The 19351-nt window shown below is 32.1% G+C and overlaps 2 protein-coding genes across 4 annotated transcripts in view; one reads left to right on the top strand and one right to left on the bottom strand.

Moving 5' to 3' along the window:
• LOC136983196 (coiled-coil domain-containing protein 112-like) overlaps positions 1-19351 on the top strand; it is a 372297-nt gene that overhangs the window by 178557 nt on the left and 174389 nt on the right. The gene's annotated exons all lie outside the window — the stretch shown is intronic.
• LOC136983193 (thrombospondin type-1 domain-containing protein 4-like) overlaps positions 17781-19351 on the bottom strand; it is a 141458-nt gene continuing 139887 nt past the window's right edge. For all 3 annotated transcript variants that reach the window (XM_067279858.1, XM_067279859.1, XM_067279860.1), the window contains exon 17: positions 17781-18862. In XM_067279858.1, coding sequence (XP_067135959.1) covers positions 18750-18862 — 113 coding nt within the window. In that variant the 3' untranslated portion in view covers positions 17781-18749. The remainder of the gene's footprint in view (positions 18863-19351) is intronic.

Below are 19351 nucleotides of genomic sequence, written 5' to 3' on the forward strand. Positions count from 1 at the left end.
CCGATTCTTAGTATTACGATTTGGTATTGTGTTCGGCATACGGCGCATAATTAAACTGCAAACATTCCAACAGCTTTTGCCAACTTGTCTATTATTATGAAACTGTCGTGTTAATCGATCCAATATCTTTATATAAATGAAAACTTTTATTAGCGTATTATTATTATTTTCTATAATATTTGAAAGAATTATTAAAAATGGGTAAAATTATGAAAGCATTTTGGATGCAAATCGTTTAAACCGACTGAAATGAATTCGTTTATTTAAATACTATTTCATACTGTTGTCTGAATAAGTATCTGTTCTTTCGTATAAGTAGATCGATATATTTTAAATAAAAGTAATAACATTGTACTGAGTAACTGTCGGTATGCATTATAATGTTAAAGATATGATGAAATCTTATTCGTTTGTTAATCTTTAAATGATAAATTTAGCGTTTCTTTTTATTTATTTCAGAGAAGATAGATAAGAACTTCGAAATAATATACTGTAGAAGCATACTTCTGTTCCATTATTAAAAATCTTCGAACATTTTCGAGAATTTGAAGATCTTTAAATAACTTATTGATACAAAAAATTCGAGTACTAATATCGCGCATTACGTACAGACAGAGCCTCTTCAGTCAGAGTTGCAAGACAAAGTCGATTATCCCGAAAATTTCTGTAAAATTTCCCCAAATCACGGAATTTTATGGAAAAATTCCCCACAACAATTTCAATATTACAGGAACAATTTTTAATATTTTCGATGCTCTTAACTTGTTATTGAAATAATTTTCGAAGAATTATTTATTGAATTTTCATATAATGATTTGTTCTATTTCATAATTTGTAAGATCATAGAGCGCGGTAGTGCTCCATAGTAAAGCTCAACCAGACGTATAATGTTAAAGTGCTAACGTTAACCTTTAACATCTCTAAGACCAATGAACCGATTTAGATGAAATTTAAAATATTTAGTATCCACGATGAGTACTGTGGACGTCTTAAATTTTGAATAAATTCGTTGGATCGTTATGGAATTATGCGATCGGAATTTTGTTACCCAGATTTACAACGAGAGAGAATAGCGACACCAAGCTACCGAACAATCTAGGAGTCTGCATATGTATTTAAAGCGCTTTCGCCTCCTGTTTGCTCTTTTGAAAGTTTTATTTCAAAATATTGAGTATTTATAAAATAATAGGCCATTTTTGGCCATTTTAACATATTATTAGTCAATCATTTATCACGTGGCATGACTTACTGCAAGCTATCACGTAACTGTCAAGTCAATATAGAATTACATAGCCCCTCATTATATCGCGGTTTTCTTTGGTCCCCCAAATTTTAAAAGCACTTGAGTCAATTATCAATTGCTAATAAATTTATTTTTGCAATGAAATACGGTATTTTATTCCTTGAGATTACCGAGGTTTAGGCCGAAGTTTTAAACGCGAAAACGTGTACGTCGGACGTTCAGCGCCGCTTTCCTGTAAGCCTAGAAGTTTGACAATGGCGTTTGGAATGTCGAACATGATTCCACTGACTTTCCAAACACCATTGTCAAACTGCGTTTAAAACTTCGGTCTCAACCTCGCTACTATCAGTGCAAGTGAAACAAAAATTCATCAAGATCTAAATAAGCAAAACAGGTGGACAGATCAATTATCAGATCAGACAAATCAATATTAAAAGTTGTTTATTTATTGGTTTCAAGTACTGTCTCTTCATTTATATGTATCCGTGAATTCGAAATTTTGCACTTTACGTGACTTGACCCGTCAATTCACAAAAGGTGTGAAATTTCGAATTCACGGCGTAATGTGTAAGGAAAAGATTTATTTCCGAATGGAAAATAGTAACTTTATTTTGCTTTTAGAGAATTTTTACTCTGTAATTTTGTAACTCTGATGTTCTATTATATGTTCAATATTTAATTTTTAAATTTTCAATTTTCAGTTTATGATTTTTATTGAAAAATATAAATTACACGAATTTTTAATAAGATTTATTATGAAATATAGTACTGTATATTAAAATAGCAACTGATTTTTAGTTTTTATATCGACAGTATTTGTCTTTAAATGTCATTGTTTATGAAACAATAATGCTAAATGGGCGTTCGTAGTATCGATGTTTACGTAAACGTCAATTGATACGATATAACCACGGATAAAATTCAGTATTGAAAAACTAAGCTTATTTTATATCAGAAACACTTGCTGATCAAGTAGAGGATACAGATTTCATAGCATGTATAATCTGTTTAGTATAAATAAGCCCAGAGTTTTCAGTACTCGGTTATATCGCTACGCCGGATATATCGCGCTTTTTCTTTGTCTCCCGACAAGCGCGATATAACGAGGAGCTACTGTATTATAAATATTCTATTACGAAGTTATTGTTGACTGAAAAATACTTGAAATCTCATTTTAAAAAAAAAACTGGTGAAACCAGGTTGAAAGTAAAGCTCAGCGCAAGCGTTTAAATAAAGGAAACTTTTGAAAGTTGTGACGTAAGAATGTGGCGCAATCACATTTGACATTAAGAGTCAACATGTGAATAAAGTGCTACAGAAAGTTTTGGATGAAGCAATGTCACCATGATAATAAATCAGGAAAACAAGCATCGTCACAGAAAAAAGCTTCGAGCTTTATTTTGTGCCTTAAAGTTGCTCCATTAATATTGCTGAAAAGTCTGTAATGTTCAGTCAAGTCACTGTAGGTGCAACGCCTTTAAGGCACAAAGTAAAACTCGAAGCCTTTTTCTGTGATGATGCTTGTATTCCTGATTTCTTGGACCAGCTGGAAGAAAGAAAATAGTACATAGAACTATATTTTCAGTTTATTATTTCATTCTAATACGATCGTCCCACTTTTTAACTTTATGTACTCTACATATTATGACGATGATAAACCAAATACTATATTTATTTAGATGTGATTGCGTGCAAGAATATAAAAATTCTTAAATTTCACCTGCTTAAATTATATCTTTACAAAGTCTGAGTTATAAATGCGACACTTCCAATTATTTTTAATTGATGATGATAAAATATTAAAACTTAGATATTTGATTGTTTATAATTGTAGGCTATATATTTATTTAATTATTATGGAAAAGTATATAAAACTTTACAAACTCGACTTAAATGGTATTTAAAGCGCAACATATTCGCATTAAGTATGTAACATTTAACGTAAGAAATCATATTTAATATTTTAATAGAAAAGTTTCGCATATTCACGTTAAATAACCAATGAAACAATTTTAATTGATGTATCTTAATAAGTGCATTATTATTTATATTAAATATAAATTATTAAGTAAGTTTTATAAGGTAATTAAGTTCTCAAGTATTCGAATTTGAGAAAAAGTGATATTCGCCCATCTCTAATTAAAAACAAATCGAGGAATTTTTTGCATTCTTCAGCTTTATATGAATACAAATATTGAATAAAAAATCAATTTTACATCATGTAATTAATACAATGTTAATGCATTCATTCATTAATATGTTATCTATCGTACCAGATATTTAATTATGATTAACTTTTTTATACGAAATTTATCTGTAGAATCCTACATCATAGAAGAAAGATTATTGTCTAAATTTTAAAGAATTCGGAAATAATTTTTGAATAAAAGAAGTCATTCGTAAAGGCTTTAAATGCTTGCATTGAAAGAGTAAACTAGAGATGACCGTGTTATATTCTTTAAATATGAAATTTAAAAACTTTGACGATACACTGTTTTAGGTTTTTTTTAAAGAAATTTGGCCAGCGTTCAATTTAATTTTAAAACTACTGTTTCGTTCAGGTATAGCAAAAGCTCATTAATAACACGAATAAATAGATTTTGACACTACAAATGCTTAATAAAACTTAATATTATTATATACAGTTATTTGATTTGATTTGATATACAATTATTTAAGTAATTAGTCTTATAATAATTAAATACTATTTAAATATTAGCGATAATCAACATCAAAAACCCCATTTTGATTACAGTTTGAATACTTTAAATGATATAAAATGTATTTAATGAAAAAAAGTTAATTAAAATTAAAATACCATTTATCCATCTAAAGGTATTTCACGGTTTAGGATTTTAATTTCATATTCAATTTCGGTAGCGGACAAATACCGGAAGTTCCATGCTAGGACGGAATTAAATCAACTGTTTATAATCGGATCAAAGCGGAAATCTAATCAACTTATTTGGTTAATGTTCTAAAATGTCAAAACTTCTTACTTTCAAAATCTCATTTATGTACAGTTTTTTTGTTAATTATATTTATTTTTTTTTAATTTTCTTGTTCGTTATAATTACATTAAATACCGCCATTCGAACTTTTTTTTTTACAATTAGATCAAAGACGTGACTTTTAATATTGCAAGAACGAAGTGTATATCGACCGAAGAAAAAACTTGCAATTTTCTATATTATAAAATAAATACTATGAAAAATTCGTGTTTTTTTTGTATGAAAATTTCGTTTTTTTCACTTATCACTTTTAATAATTATTTAAATTAAAATTCACTTCTTACAGAAACAGCTTGGCAACAAACCAATCTACTACTTTCCAAAAGATCCACTGAAGAGGATCTATGACGTATTAAAAATTTATATCATATTTATTAATCTAACTTCATTATTAAACTGTAAAAGGGGCACAGCTGTTTAAACTAATAAATAGCAAATATTTAAATATAAATTAAATATGCCGCTCCATTTGTGAATAAAATAAATTATTAAATTCTCTTGCCATTCCGATTTTCGAGATTTTTTTACAGATATTCATAATTAAATATATTACTTTTCTAATTTAATAGTCAATTTATTTAAAAATAATTATGAAAAACATAAGTTATGTATTATTCCTTTTACAAGATACAGTTTTCTTATCATTATATGTATATATTTCCCTAAGTACAGTATAGGCCTTTTACATCTGTAAAATATTAATTTAATAATCTCTCAATATTAAAAAAAATCGTTGTTTATTAAACTTTTTTAAAGACGAACTAAATATTATTAAGCGTTCAGTTTATTTTAAAAAATTATTTTATTTTTTCCCTTCTTAATTAAATTTTTATTTGTTTATTTTTCAAAAACATCAAAAGTCTGTAACATTAATTGAACTTTCCGATCAGTTTGAAAAAACTAAATATATTAGTTTATTTATTAAAAAAAACATTTTGGCTTAAAGATTAATTAATTTTCTTTTTGTTTAATATTTAACGTCTAATAAAATTTATGTACACTTAACGAATTTTATGCAGTAAACCAAATTCTTTCTATCACATCCCATTGAAGTGACTAGTAAAACCAATAAATATTTTTAAATCTGTAAATTCAAATTTATATATTCTAGAAATTATTGTTAAAATCGATTAGATAATAATTACGAAATTTAAGAAATTATCCATTCCAGAATCCATTGTTAGAAATTTATTTTAATTAATTTTTATGGAAATTTCTTAAATACATTGAAATATTTTAGTTCGCTCAAACTGCTTCATTTTCCATTCGATTTGAAATACAGAGTGATTCAAATATCTCCCTTCATACAAAAGAAAAGAACTCATTTTATTGTGCAATTGCTTGTAAATCATAAATATACTCTATGACCGAACACACAATGCTTAAAGCATATTTGGTGATATCCAGAGAGATCCAACGCGAATTTGTGCTACTTATTTTTTTTAAATAAAATCTATATAATGTAAAATTAACTCAAACATTTTGTATGTAAATAGTAAGTTAATATTCAAATAAATTGTAATACGAATTACACTTTTTAATTATCTAAACCTGAAGATGAAATAAACATTTTTTGAATTGTCTTTTAAAAACATTAAACAGACGTAACGTAACAGACAATGATTTTTTTCTTTTTTAACCACGGTCCCATTAACTACTTGAATTTTATGTAAATTTTTCCGGTTATGCTAATCTAAAAATCAAGGTTAAAGTTACTTGAAATAGCTTACAATATAAATTTTCCTTCGAGTAACGTCATTCTTTCTTCTAAGGTCTGTTAAATCTTTATATTCACATTAATGGAAAATAGAAAAGGACCTTGACATTACATGTAGCATTTTTAATTTTCAAAAAATTAGAGTCTAACGTGAGATAAAAACAGTTTGCTCATAATTGTATATTATATGTTACAAACCTTTCATTTACAATCCTTCACAAGATCAGTGGCGCAATCAAGATTTAATTTTGGGGAGCCGAATTTGAACGAAGAAAAAAAATTAATGCGAATTCAATAAAATTCCCACCTTATGTGACCTCGAATTCAAAAGTAATATAGAAATGGAAGACACGACACAATATAAATAAAAAATGAATTTTAATTAGAAAAAGAATTTTGTAAAATTGATTAGTGTTTTTTTTCTCTTGACTTTGGGGTGCCTGGGTTCCTCTACTCTCTCTGGTTGCGCCACTGCACAACCAGAGAGAGAGCCACTGCCACTGCCACTGCCAAGATCGTATCATAATTTTATATTTATTATTTCGAAGTGACTTAACCAGTGGCAGATCAACTATTAGGCCGAATAAGCTTAAGCTTAGGGACCCGAGAGAGGGAGGAAAACCATAAATGAAAAAGCGTATAACTAGAAACTAGTGCCGGATTGCTCAATAGACACGCGAACACGTGTCTAGGGGCTTCGAAATTGGAAAAAAAATAAAGCAATTTTACCATTGAGATTACGTATCATAATTTATAAATAATTCTATAGTTACAATTAGATGTAATAAGTTTACGAAATCGTAAAATTATGTAGAAGGATCCATAATCTTCCGCGCCTAGGGCCCCGGAAGGTCTTAATCCACCAGACTTAACCAATCCGAGCCCCAAACAAATTGGAAATGAGCAACAGAAAATAATTACTATAGTATAGAACAATTTGAGAGATTTCGAATCTCGTCAATTTTTATTTTTAACCGATAAATATAGTGGTGCTTCATACTTCGAATTTAATTCATTCCAGGAGGCCGTTCGAACTCTGGATTGTGCGAAGACCGAATATTTATTTGTTAAGTTATGACAACGCAATACTTCGGCAATCTGCCTAAGAGATGCCTTCCGGGAGGTCTTTTAAGGGAAACTGGCTCCTATTTAGGCGTTACAGACGTGGAGAAAACCCGGAAAACTCCACGTGGCAAGCCGTCCTAGCGAGGCGCGAACCCACGACCGAACTCCCAGTGTACGAAGACAGGTTGGCCATTGGTGGGCCCACGAAGACCGAATGAATTTTCCTCATTAGAAATTATGGAAAATGAATTAATCCATTTTCAGTCCCTAAACAATACCCATTTTGATAAACTGCAAAAACACACAATTTAAGGTAAAAATAACACAACTAACTGCTCTATATAACAAATTCAACCATAAAAGCAATTTAAAAAAACGTAAATACTGCATAATAAAATGAAAATTACATTTACTTTACCTTAGCGATTGGTGATGTCCCCTTTCTTAAGGTTTGCTTGCTTGGCTTTCTCGCAAATAATCCTCTCGGAGATGATATCACTAGCTAATTGCTTCTCATTTATTCTCACTGGGAGAAATTTTTCCATCTCCCCAATAACATGCGATCTCCTGGAGGTCAACGTTGTCATATCTTGCCACATATACTGCTTTTATTGCTTATTTTTTCATTAAGAATGGTGCATACTGTTAAATTCGTCTTCTTAAACGAAGTCCGTCAAACATGTACTGCTTTCATGCTTCGCGATAAGTTACTTTTTCAACTCAGTCGCTGATGTTATTACAACCTTCCTCTTATAGTAGGCTTTGTTCTTACACAGTTCCCGGATGCCATGGTTAATAGATAGAGGTTATATACATATACTGTATAACCAAACGTATCAAAAATAAAGCGAACAAAAGCACTGAAAACACGAAGTTAACACAAGAGACGACTTGGGCGCACAATAGATGGCTTTTACGCAGCGAGTGATTTTTTTCACTAAGCGCGCAGTTTGAACGTAGAAGCATCTTTCATACTTCTGATCGAATTTCTCTCGAATTTAGCGTTCGAACTCTGAAACGTTTAAAGTTAGTCGTTCGAAATACGAGATACCACTGTATTAAATTATTTATCATTTTTATCGCTTTTATTTTATTACGCCGAAAAATGCTTTAAAAGTGCGGCGTTAACAATACACGTAAATAGGACAGTTCGTTTATCAAATTCAACTTATTCTTCTTTATTCTTCTAACATATGAAAGTGGACGAGTAGCCTAAAATAAAAGGTCGACTCCGCCGTAGAATTGTTAATTTCTTCATGTGCCTATTGACACATTTAAAAGACACATTTGTATGTATTGTCTATTCAAGAACTTTTTAGTTTTTGTAAACTTATTCTTCGTTAAATAGAAATTGAGTTTAAATTGAATTAGAAATTTAATTTTTACTTTACCGGCTGTTATACACAACAAAGGGAAAGTATGGTGATCCGGCAAAAAATGATCTCCCCAGATTTTTACATTTTTGGATTTAGGACACCTTGAAACGTCGAGAAATTCAAAAACATTCGGCAGTTTTTTCTGTATGTATGGATGTTAGTGCGTGAGTGGGAGGAGCAAGATTTTGTTCATCCTGTTTGGAGCTTAATAACTCCTGTGCTTTTGGTCGAAATTTTCTGAAAGTTTGCAGGGAGGTTTGTTTGTTAGGAGGATTGATGCTATTAAATTTTAGTGGTTAAAGGTCGACGGGGTGGGGAAATAAAGGGAATCGAGTCTTATCTCTGGTAGGGTGACGACTTCGCTCGTTATTAGCATTTATAATTTTTTTTATAAAACCCATCCCTAATCTCAAAGTTAAGTTTTTTTGCCATTTTATAGAAATTAAAAATATAAAAATTTTAAAAATAAAATATCATAACATATGGCGCCACAGATGCAGTTTTAAATACTGTCAGGAAAGTTAAGCAACTCCTTGCTGGATTTTTTATAAATCAGATAATCATTCCTTAGTGAAATTTGGTTATATCTCCACTATGCTCTCCAACAAATGCATTATTAGTTTCGTTCTTCAATAAATAAAGACAAGATTCCAACATACTATCGAAATTTTTTAATGTATCTATTTATATAATTGTTACTCGGTTTCTTTTATTTCCTCCTTTATCTTTGCTTCGAATGCCCCCAATTTGACACGTTTTTGCATTAATACTCCTCGTTAATAGCAGTCGACTTCTATTTGTAGGTGAACGAGTTAAAGTGCAATTAGTAATAAAAACGGATAATGTTATGAATAAATAAAACTGAGACCACTATGACTTCGTAAAACAGCACTCGCTATAAACTCCAATCTGATCACCCGTAACAAAAAAATTGCTCGATTCTTGTTAACTATTTTGTATCGTATATCAGAGCATAACACCAGCTTATAGCACTTTATTAAATTGCAACTGTTGTAACATCCACAACGGCCGATTCTAAAGCTACCACACCACTCTGTAAACCACCCGACACAGGTCGTGGGTTCGTGCCTGGCCAACAGGCTGATTACGTGGTTTTCCGGGTTTTCTTCGCGTTCGTAACATCTAAATGGGGTCAATTTTCCATACAAACTTTTTTAGAAAGCATCCCCCTTCGGAAGATGGCCCGCCAGTTGAGTTGTCGTACACAAATAACAACAAATCTCTACTTCAAAAATTGCTAACCGCCGACGTTTTACTATTTTACGGCTTTGTACACACGATTTAATTAAAACTTTTTAAATATATAAATTACTTCCTACGCACGTAATACGATTTACGCATAAAGTCTCATTTAAACGTCATTCAAAAAATTTCAGGTAGATAATTCATCTCCTTTGTTTAAATAAATAATAAGTTTCTATATTAAATGAAAGAACAGACTTTTACTGACCGAAACGAAATTATGCGGTTATATCGTTATTCGTGCTTGCCTTAAATACTAATAACGAATTTTAGTGTAAGAACGATTCTGAAATTTGGAAAAAGACGAGTGGCAATTATTTATCTTTCCGCGTTACAACTTTATTCATTTGTGATTAAAAAAACACAACTCAATTGATGTGGAGAGCGGATTTTAGATAATTAACCAAGAATAATTTTTTCCGTGTTATCTGTCTACTTTTGATGGGTTTTATCCACCGAAAACGGAAAGATAACGTAGAAAGGAAAGAAAATGGCCTTCGTTAATTATTACTCGAATGAAAATATTTTCCATTTTTAATGGATTTCGAAAATTATAATCTATTTTGGAGCAACTTTCGTCGGCTCTTCGTACCGAAAATTGTATTATTCCCTTTTAAAAATAAAACAAAGCGCATAAAAAATTAATTCGATTTATCAACTCGCATTTCGTCGACTCCCATTTGAATAATCGAAATCCAGCCCTTTGTCGCTTTGAACGGCATCTGCGCGACGTGTCTTCTGCAATAGACACGCCAGCATACAATTTGTCCCGACGCAATTGTTAAATTCCTACGAATCTAATCAAAATTATTATTTCTCTAGAAAATCTCAGAAGTTGATAAAATCGAAGCGCAAAATCCCAATATTTTGCGATTGGACGCATTTTCCCGACAAGTATTTGATGCGAAAACAGATCAGCTTTTGGGGTTATTTTTGGAATAAATGGGCGCCCTCATTTTAGGGAGATGAAATGAAGCATTATATAAATAAATAAAATACAAAAAAAAACGAAAAAGACGCCAGGATTTAGCTTATCAGCATATACAGATTCTTAAATTCGTTTCTCCCGCGTTGGCGATAATACACAAAAATTAGCAAAAATAAACACGGATGAAAGGAATTGGGACGACACACCCAACGTTTACTTTGTTGTCCGACGTGCCCCGTCCGATTCGTGTATATTTATTTAGATCAGTGGTTCCCAACCTTTTCTAGGATGCGGAACACTTTTGTGAGCAATTTTCTTTAGCGGAACACTTACTTAAGTTAATATGAAATACATAAGCTTGTCATCAGTTATTTTATTAGAATTGAGCAGTTATAATTCAAAATCTCTACTCATATTATTAACGCCAATTCTAAGACAGGAAAAAATATACCTAAATAACTTTAATGGGAAACTTGTGCCTGATGATTTTTACATATTTCATTCAGTTTTTATCATTGCCTTTATCTTATTCGAAACAGTAGTACACTCCATAAGTACGAGTCGTACATATATATTTAAGTTTATGAAAATTTTATGATTTTAATTTTTTGATATTCGGCGGCTCGAATACGGTTGTACACTTTCCGATTTGCGACTAAATCTGCGGAACACTTGGGAGATGCTTACGGAACACCAGTGTTCCGCGGAACACCGGTTAGGAACCACTGATTTAGATATCGGTAAAAGACTTAACTTGCCGTTTCTTGTCGGCATACGTCGAAACTTCCTTCGAATAACAAAAAATTCGGGAGTATTTGGGAGTTCAGCACCGTATCCTATCCTAATTTTTCGGGCTCGTTCCACGTATCATTCGTCACGCTAAACGTCAACGGAGAAAAGTGTCAGCGTATGAAAATTATCTAAATAAGCAACCAGCAGTCCGGTAAAATAACTACCACTTTTTGAAACTCTTACTGAAATGCTTCTTTTAATACCTGCGTTAATTTTTTCCCTGCACATTTCCTTTACCAGTTCGTCAATTTCTAGTTCAGTTATTAGCGAGGTTGAGGCCGAAGTTTTCAACGCGAAAACGTGTAACCTACGTCGGACGTTTAGCGCCGCTTTCCTGTAAGCCTAGAAGTTTGACAATGGTGTTTGGAATGTCGAGCATGATTCCACTGACTTCCTAAATACCATTGTCAAACTTCTAGGCTTACAGGAAAGCGGCGCTAAACGTCCGACGTACACGTTTTCGCGTTGAAAACTTCGGCCTCAACCTCGCTATTAATTTGATACTGGGGAAAAAATTCCGAATGAATGACGTCATTCATTTGCGTATTACAGGATTCGATAGAAGTCTATTGAAGTGGGAAGTTTCGTCCTCTGGGACCCAATGAGTTGTTTTGTCTCTGTTAGAAGAAAGAACAATTCGATTCACATTCAGAGTGAAAAAACCCACCACGCAACACTCGAGGTGCACAGATTGATCAACATCAATGCACCAACTTCAAACTTTTTCGTAAAAACCCGGGAACATCAACCCAAGGGAAAATTTATTTTTCTGGATTTGATGTTCCGAAAGGTTCTTGGGTTTCTTTTATTTCCCGAAAGATGGCAATCGTGTGCGCAACTATACCGTTATATATTGCCACATACAACAGTCTCGAAAGACACCGTAATATTCTTGTCGTGGTGCTTCTATATTCGGGTGAGTCAGAAAAGAGGCAACGTGTCTGATCTCGTGGTGTGCCAAAACTATTTAATTTACGAAAACGGGAGTACTAGGGTTTACCAGCCTGGTGTCGATATTGAAATCGTCTTTCGCCAGACTCGCGGCTTCTCGCTCGTTTCTGCAAGCAATTGATCATTCTGCAACTGAAACTTGCCGCTGGCACGTTTACAATTCCCACTCAACGGTGCAAAGGGGACCATGCTGATTGATGGCTCAATTCGGACGAGCTATTGACATTACGCATTAACGTAAGCCTTCAGTTTAGTCGAAGTCACGTGACATAAAATAGCATTGTTTACTATGTATTTTATTGTTTGAAATGGCGAGAGATTGGAAGATCGACAATTATATTTACGAAATATCGACTTAGTTGTAATTTTTTTTTATAACCAATGATTTACTAAACTACAGATATATGAAAATAGATACAAAAAAAATCACCCAAAATAAGAAAGATCTTTTAATGTCAAAATATCATTTCATTCATAAATTAATACAAGAGTGTATTAACGATGTCGTATCTGTTACTACAATGTATAAGCCGACCCTGAAAAAATAACGTATTCAGTTTGTTAGTTAAAAGGATACTAAGGATTATACTTGATATTCTACGTATGTTTATTTATAAATATTCTATATAATTATCTTTTAGTATACATGGCAAATATTTTATATAATAATATTGCGTGTTTAAGTACATAATTCTTGCGCAAGTGACTGTTTTTATAATTTTATAATGATATATTTATGTGATAATTTCGTGTGTAAATTTTTAATTTTTAACATTTAAAACGAGCAATTATTTATTGTGACAGCGACACAATGCTTCCAATTTAAAGTTTCTTGCCCCTGTACATCATACTTTTCCTGTTAACAATAGAGTCATGCCAGTCATCTATCTAGCTTCGTTCAGGAGAAAATTTTTGAATTGAAATAACGACTTACAGTCCAAATTGGAAGTTCATATATATAATTGGAAGTTCATAAGTTAATCGAAGCCTTCTGCTCCAAAAGCTTTATAAAGCCGGTCTCGATTTTCATCTGTCTAATTTGTTCACTAGATTTAGGAAGGACAGACAACAGACACCATTGGGAATTTACAGGTCTACAAGTTTTGAAAATTGCTGCCCAATAATTTTTTTTACCGTAGTAAACAATTAAGTTTTTCTACCATCTCATTTGATTCTAGTCATATTGTTCGAATTTATTTTCCTCATAAAAATAGCTTCTGACCATCTACTATAATAATCTATTAAAGCTATAATAACTTATATTCACCCAATGGGAATAACTCATATATTCTTGTTAACTATTTTGACCAATATCGGTGGTTAATTCTTTTCGCGGAGATGTAGGTTAATCTGTACTAGTTAATTTGGATAATTAGCTGGTGGACTTTACTGTTTAAGGATAAGGATTGTCTTACTTCCTCTTCCACTTCTTTATCTATTCCGGGCCACCAGACTTTTCTTCTTAATCGTTGTTTTCTTCTTATCACACCTTGATGACCTGAACGTGCTATCTTAATGATGACTTTTCAAAATTTTGAAGAGATCGGAATACTTGTGCAATAAAGGAAGTTAAGTTATTCTTTTTTATAAATAGAAAGCTCGACACAAACATGTTTATAGTGCTACCGAAAATCGTGTCGTCCTGTTATATTTCCCGAGAGAATCTTTTCAAGTTTAGCCAGTTCGTTATCGTCTTTCGTTGCCTTTGTGATGTCATTCGAAGTCAAAGTGTGGAACCTGCATAATTTACAACAGAACTGACGTAACGTATATGTTCCCTCGGTTACGACTGATTCTGTATTAATCGAAATATAGTTACGGCCGGACGGTTAATGTAGCAGCCTAGTGCCAAGGGAGACCAGGATTAGGGTTTGTCGGTTTTTAAAACCCAGTTTTTGAAGAAATTTACATAATTTGAAAACCGGAGTTTCCCAACCAAAAAACCGGTTTTTGAGCCTAGACTTAAACATATAAATTAATTAATTATTTGATTAAAAACATGAACACTTTGACACAAAATCGTCTCTGACATAAAACAGGAATATTGTTAAATACTAAGTTTCATAAAACTAACTACAAAAACAAAAAAGTTCCTCTATGCCTAAAAAGCATCCAATTCTCCCTACAAAGGGAGAAATCTTTCAATAACGGAAAAACGATAGAAAGATTTGTACACTTAAAAGAATGAAAGTTTTAGCTTTGAATGGCATCGATGCTTCTCACACGTGGAACGAAGTAGAGTATTGTAAAATTGTAGAGCTCCTTAAAGTTTTAGGACCAATACGTTTAGTAGCTGATGCCTTAGGACGACAAAGTTTGTATCTTGTCGTCCTATTTATTAACAAGTGAAAGCGTGTTTGAATTTCTGTTATGGGAGTTGAAAAATTTGAAAACATATTAGTTCCAAGTTGTTACATGCTGTAGAGGTACGAATTCAAGAGAGAAGACAAACGGAATTAGTAACACTTCTCCTTTATTTACAAAATCCACAGAACGTTTGGACAAAGTTGTCTAGCATATTTCTTCCACTAGCTGCAAAATCTGATATCATTAAGTTATCTAGACCAACGGTCGGCAACCGGTGGTCCGCGGACCATCAATGGTCTGCGAAGAAAATTTGGGTGGTCCGTGGAGAAATTTGGACATTGATCAACAGAAGGTTACGCGAAGTATTACGAAAGAAATGCAAAATGCTTAGTTACTTTTTCACTTATTGGGGGTTTTTTATTCGAATCTAAAACCAAATACGAAGCGACTGCTATCAATAAATAACGAACAATAAACAATATTGTGAGTGCGATTGTCGTCCTTCGTAGAAAAGTGCTAAGAATCCATAAACTTGTTTCAAACAAGCAGCAATGAACTTTAGACTTGCATTAACTTGTTATAATTAAACGCGCGAGTTTCTTATTAATATAGTAAAATTAAACTTTTATGATCATTATTCTACAGATTTTGTATTGTTTAAAAAAATTCATGATAGTGGTCTGCGGGATTCAAAATTGTGAGTTTAGTGGTCCGTGAGGTGAGAAAGGTTGCCGACCGCTGATCTAGACAAATATTATCGAGATTATATCCAAATTATTCTATAGAAGATGACTGCAATTATGAAAAAGTGGCGACGAAAAAAAATTAACCTATAGCTTTAAAAAATGCTATGGAAAAATCAATACATAAATATCTCCAAGAACCTGAAATGACTTTGTCCAGCCCTAAGACACTAAAAAATAATTTTTAGTATTAGAGGGTACAAACAGAAGAACGAAAAATTTTGATTTATTATTTAATGCCTTAAAGACGATTAAACCCAGCTCAGTAGCAAGTGAGAGAGTTTTTCTATTTCTAGCAATTTCGTGTGCAAAATAAGGACACGGTTGAGCAATAGATCTATAAACGTTCTTTGCATTCTAAAATCATATTTTCTTAGGAAAAATAAGAAATAAAATAATATTTTGTAGGCATTCATTGGTATTCGTTTTTCTTTATGGTTTTCTATGGAGTAAATTTTATAGTTTAATGTGATAATCTAGCATTTTTTTTTTTTCTTTTTTGTTTTGTGTAGACGTTGGTCGATTTTTTTTTTTTTTTTTTGTTATATTTTTGAAATTTTATAATATTAAATAAATTAAAAAGTTTTAAAATAAGTTGTAAACATTCCTTATTTCGATTTTGGGGGGGTTGAAAATTCGAAAACCGGTTTTTTAAAAAGTCGGTTTTTGTATAAACCCTAACCAGGATCAAATCCGGACGAGTCGAGAAACATTGGGAATTTTTCGAGGTGGACCATCCGGATGTTGGGTCCCGTCCCTCACCACTAGCAAGGGCGTCGCCAGGGGGGCAGGAGGGGCAGCTGTCCTCCCCTAGAAATTCGAAAAATTTATTTAAATGCTAAGTTTTAATTAAAATAATCTTCTTAGGCTTCTTGTAAGTTTAAAAAAAAATGTTTTAATTAAGATATTTCTTTTCCGGTACATAGTAAATGATTAAAACTTTATGAATCGTTTTTATTTTACCTACATACAATTCATATCCTCTATCAATTTACATCATCTTGCCCCCCTGGCCCATTGGCTGGCGTCGTCCTTGACCACTAGGCCGCTTCATTTTGGTCTGGCCGAACTCATAATGTGCTGGCTAAAAAAGGCCCTCTAGTGCTCATAGGGCGAAGAGTTAAAAAAAAATTAAAATAAACTGTTTTCAATATACTGTATATAAAATTTCTCTTGTTGAAAGATTGTAGGCGCAATATCCAACGTTCGATTCTGGAGGAATTTTTGAAGCCTGAAGAACAAATATATTACAGTATTTCCAAACATCTGCTCTGTTAATATAGTGAATTCAGTCTCTACGAGTCAAACTAGGATAGTTTGCCAATCCAAACTATTCTATAGCTTCTTTTTTCGAAGACCCATTAGATGTGCAGTGCATGCGAGTAGAAAGGAAATACACTCAGACGGACATCTTTCTACGTGTTCTGCGTGAGATAAAAGTCTGCTTGTATGCACGACAGGTTTAACGTTGTAAATTGATTATTTGGATGTTTTTGGATAATATAACTCCTAGACCGTAAAGAGTTACAGAATACAGAAGGCTGTATCAATTTGCTGAAGTTTGTTATCTTGGCCTCCTAACTTTTTAAAAGACTTCAGACAATATCCATCACGTTTGTTTTGAACGGAGACATTTTGTCAAATTCTATTTCATCTCTTTCATTCATACTTTCTGATAACAACGTTATAACAGCATTAATAAACAAACTTTCAATATACAATACTTGTATTTATAACTATAACAACGATGCATGGTGCCAATAGATTACCAGGATCGGTCAACCAATCAGCGTGGCCTCCTTACACTGTTTAATGGGATTGTAAATGTTTGCCGCTGTAAGCTTGGTGCCACCTTGAATGATGAAGTAACTCGGACACGTGACTTCTTGGAAAGGCAACTTCTTCAAATACCATGTCGGTTCCCTGTAAATCAAATAACGTCGGCATACCATGAGATCAAACCTTTCTGATTCACCCCGTACTATCTTTATGATTTCTATTAAATTTCAGAAACTATTTTTATTGTATCGATGCCGTATTAATCGGATGTATAAAAGTATTAATGGGTCATAAAGTTGGGAGAACGCTCATCCGCGTCGTTCTATCCATAATTCAATATGGGTAAAAGTTTCATAGTTCGTGTGATCCGATAGACAATGCAATAATTACGCGATTCCTAAAAAATCCATCAGCGTGTTACCAAATTTATCAGCTTATCACGCAGACGATTTTACAACTACATCCAAAATGATTGTTGTATTTATTAACTTGAAAGAGAAGAAAATAAACGTCTCTTCTCTATAAATCATACAGCAAATACATACACCATTAATTAGAAGAAGAATAAATGGAAGGTGGCGGGGAGAACCAATTAAAACAAAATCGAAAATGGCAAAATTATTTTTATTACGAAATTTTATTTACATTAAAATAACTCTGACTCTTAGCATTGCATAATAATTACAATATATATTTAGGCCTAAGCCTATCTTTCTTTACAATATCTTGCGGATAACGTTGCATCAATGCGTCTATTTGCAGTAAGATTAAATAATTTTCTATTATTAACACTATTTAATTTTTCTGATAAACTATTCTAAAAATATAAATATATATTTTCTAATTTAACAATATATTTCTCTTTTATTGCTTAAATTTATTCTCACTCTGATTCGACGAATACAATCGGAGCCAGCAACCTCGGGTCCTAACACGTCGCTTTCACATACAATATTCTAATAAATATAGATATGTGTAAATTTATTCTATTTCACATCCAGTAGCGTATTTCGTGTTTGATTTGTTGCATTTTATTTCAAAGTATCGACGAATCGTTTTATATAATTTAGTCGATCCATCCCCACAAAACCTTTCTTTGCTGGCACCATCCACACGTGTACATACAGTATACAGCACCTACACGTTTCTAAAGAGAAAATATCGTCGGACACAAGATTTTGCTTAAGCAATAAGTATTCACAGATGTATAAGCCTAAGCTTTCGAACAAAAAATAAAAGAACAATAAATTTTAAAATTCACACTTTTAATTTTTCTTAATAATTAAATTCAGTTCAATTTTAGAGATTAAAATTATTATCGTTTTTTGTGCCTAATCCATAATAAGAAACTGAAAGAAAATTCTATTTTACTGCAGAAATGCGAGATAATCCATACTTAAAATGTCTGATCACATTTTACGCACTATTCAGACGCTCGTTTTCTTTTCTGATGCTTAACAATTCGAATCTTAATCTTTGTCTTTCGAATCAACTCTAACTAATTAACGCTTACATCTTTCACACGAATCTTGAAGATAATCGCGGGAGACATTTCGGACAGCTGTTATCATTCACTACTTGAAGGGATAGCAGCTGTCACAACATATATTCCGATAGTAAGTATAACTACATAATCTGGCTTGAACAACGAGGTTGCAGTTGCGGAATTTATCCACACATCCAGAATCTGAAAACAGTTAAATAACCTTCGATTAATGGGGAAGCGATTACAAAAGCTGCAACAAATTAAATTAAAAGCTTCATTAAACTAATCATTAAAGAATAATCTGTTGATTTCATATAAAGTCATCGGATATAGGCTATATTTTCAAATTTAGTCCGTTTCTTTTGCAATTATATAGGCCTATTTGAGTGTAATTTAATTATTTTATCAGGAACCAATATATATATATATATATATATTGGTTCCTGATAAAATCTATATATATATATCTATATCTATCTATATATATCTATATATATATACAAAAATCTATAAAAATAATATATTTTCACGAATTTGCGCGTGAGACTGAAAAAAGTATAAAACGTCCAGAAAAACTTTCTCATCTGGAATAAAAACAATACATAGATCCGAAATGGTAGGAATGACCGGAATGCCAAGATCGACACGGAACATGTGAAAACGAAGAGTCATTTTCTACGAATTTGAAAA

The sequence above is a fragment of the Centruroides vittatus genome, unplaced genomic scaffold (assembly GCF_030686945.1).
Source record: "Centruroides vittatus isolate TY-2023 unplaced genomic scaffold, ASM3068694v2 contig_878, whole genome shotgun sequence".
NCBI lineage: Eukaryota > Metazoa > Arthropoda > Arachnida > Scorpiones > Buthidae > Centruroides > Centruroides vittatus.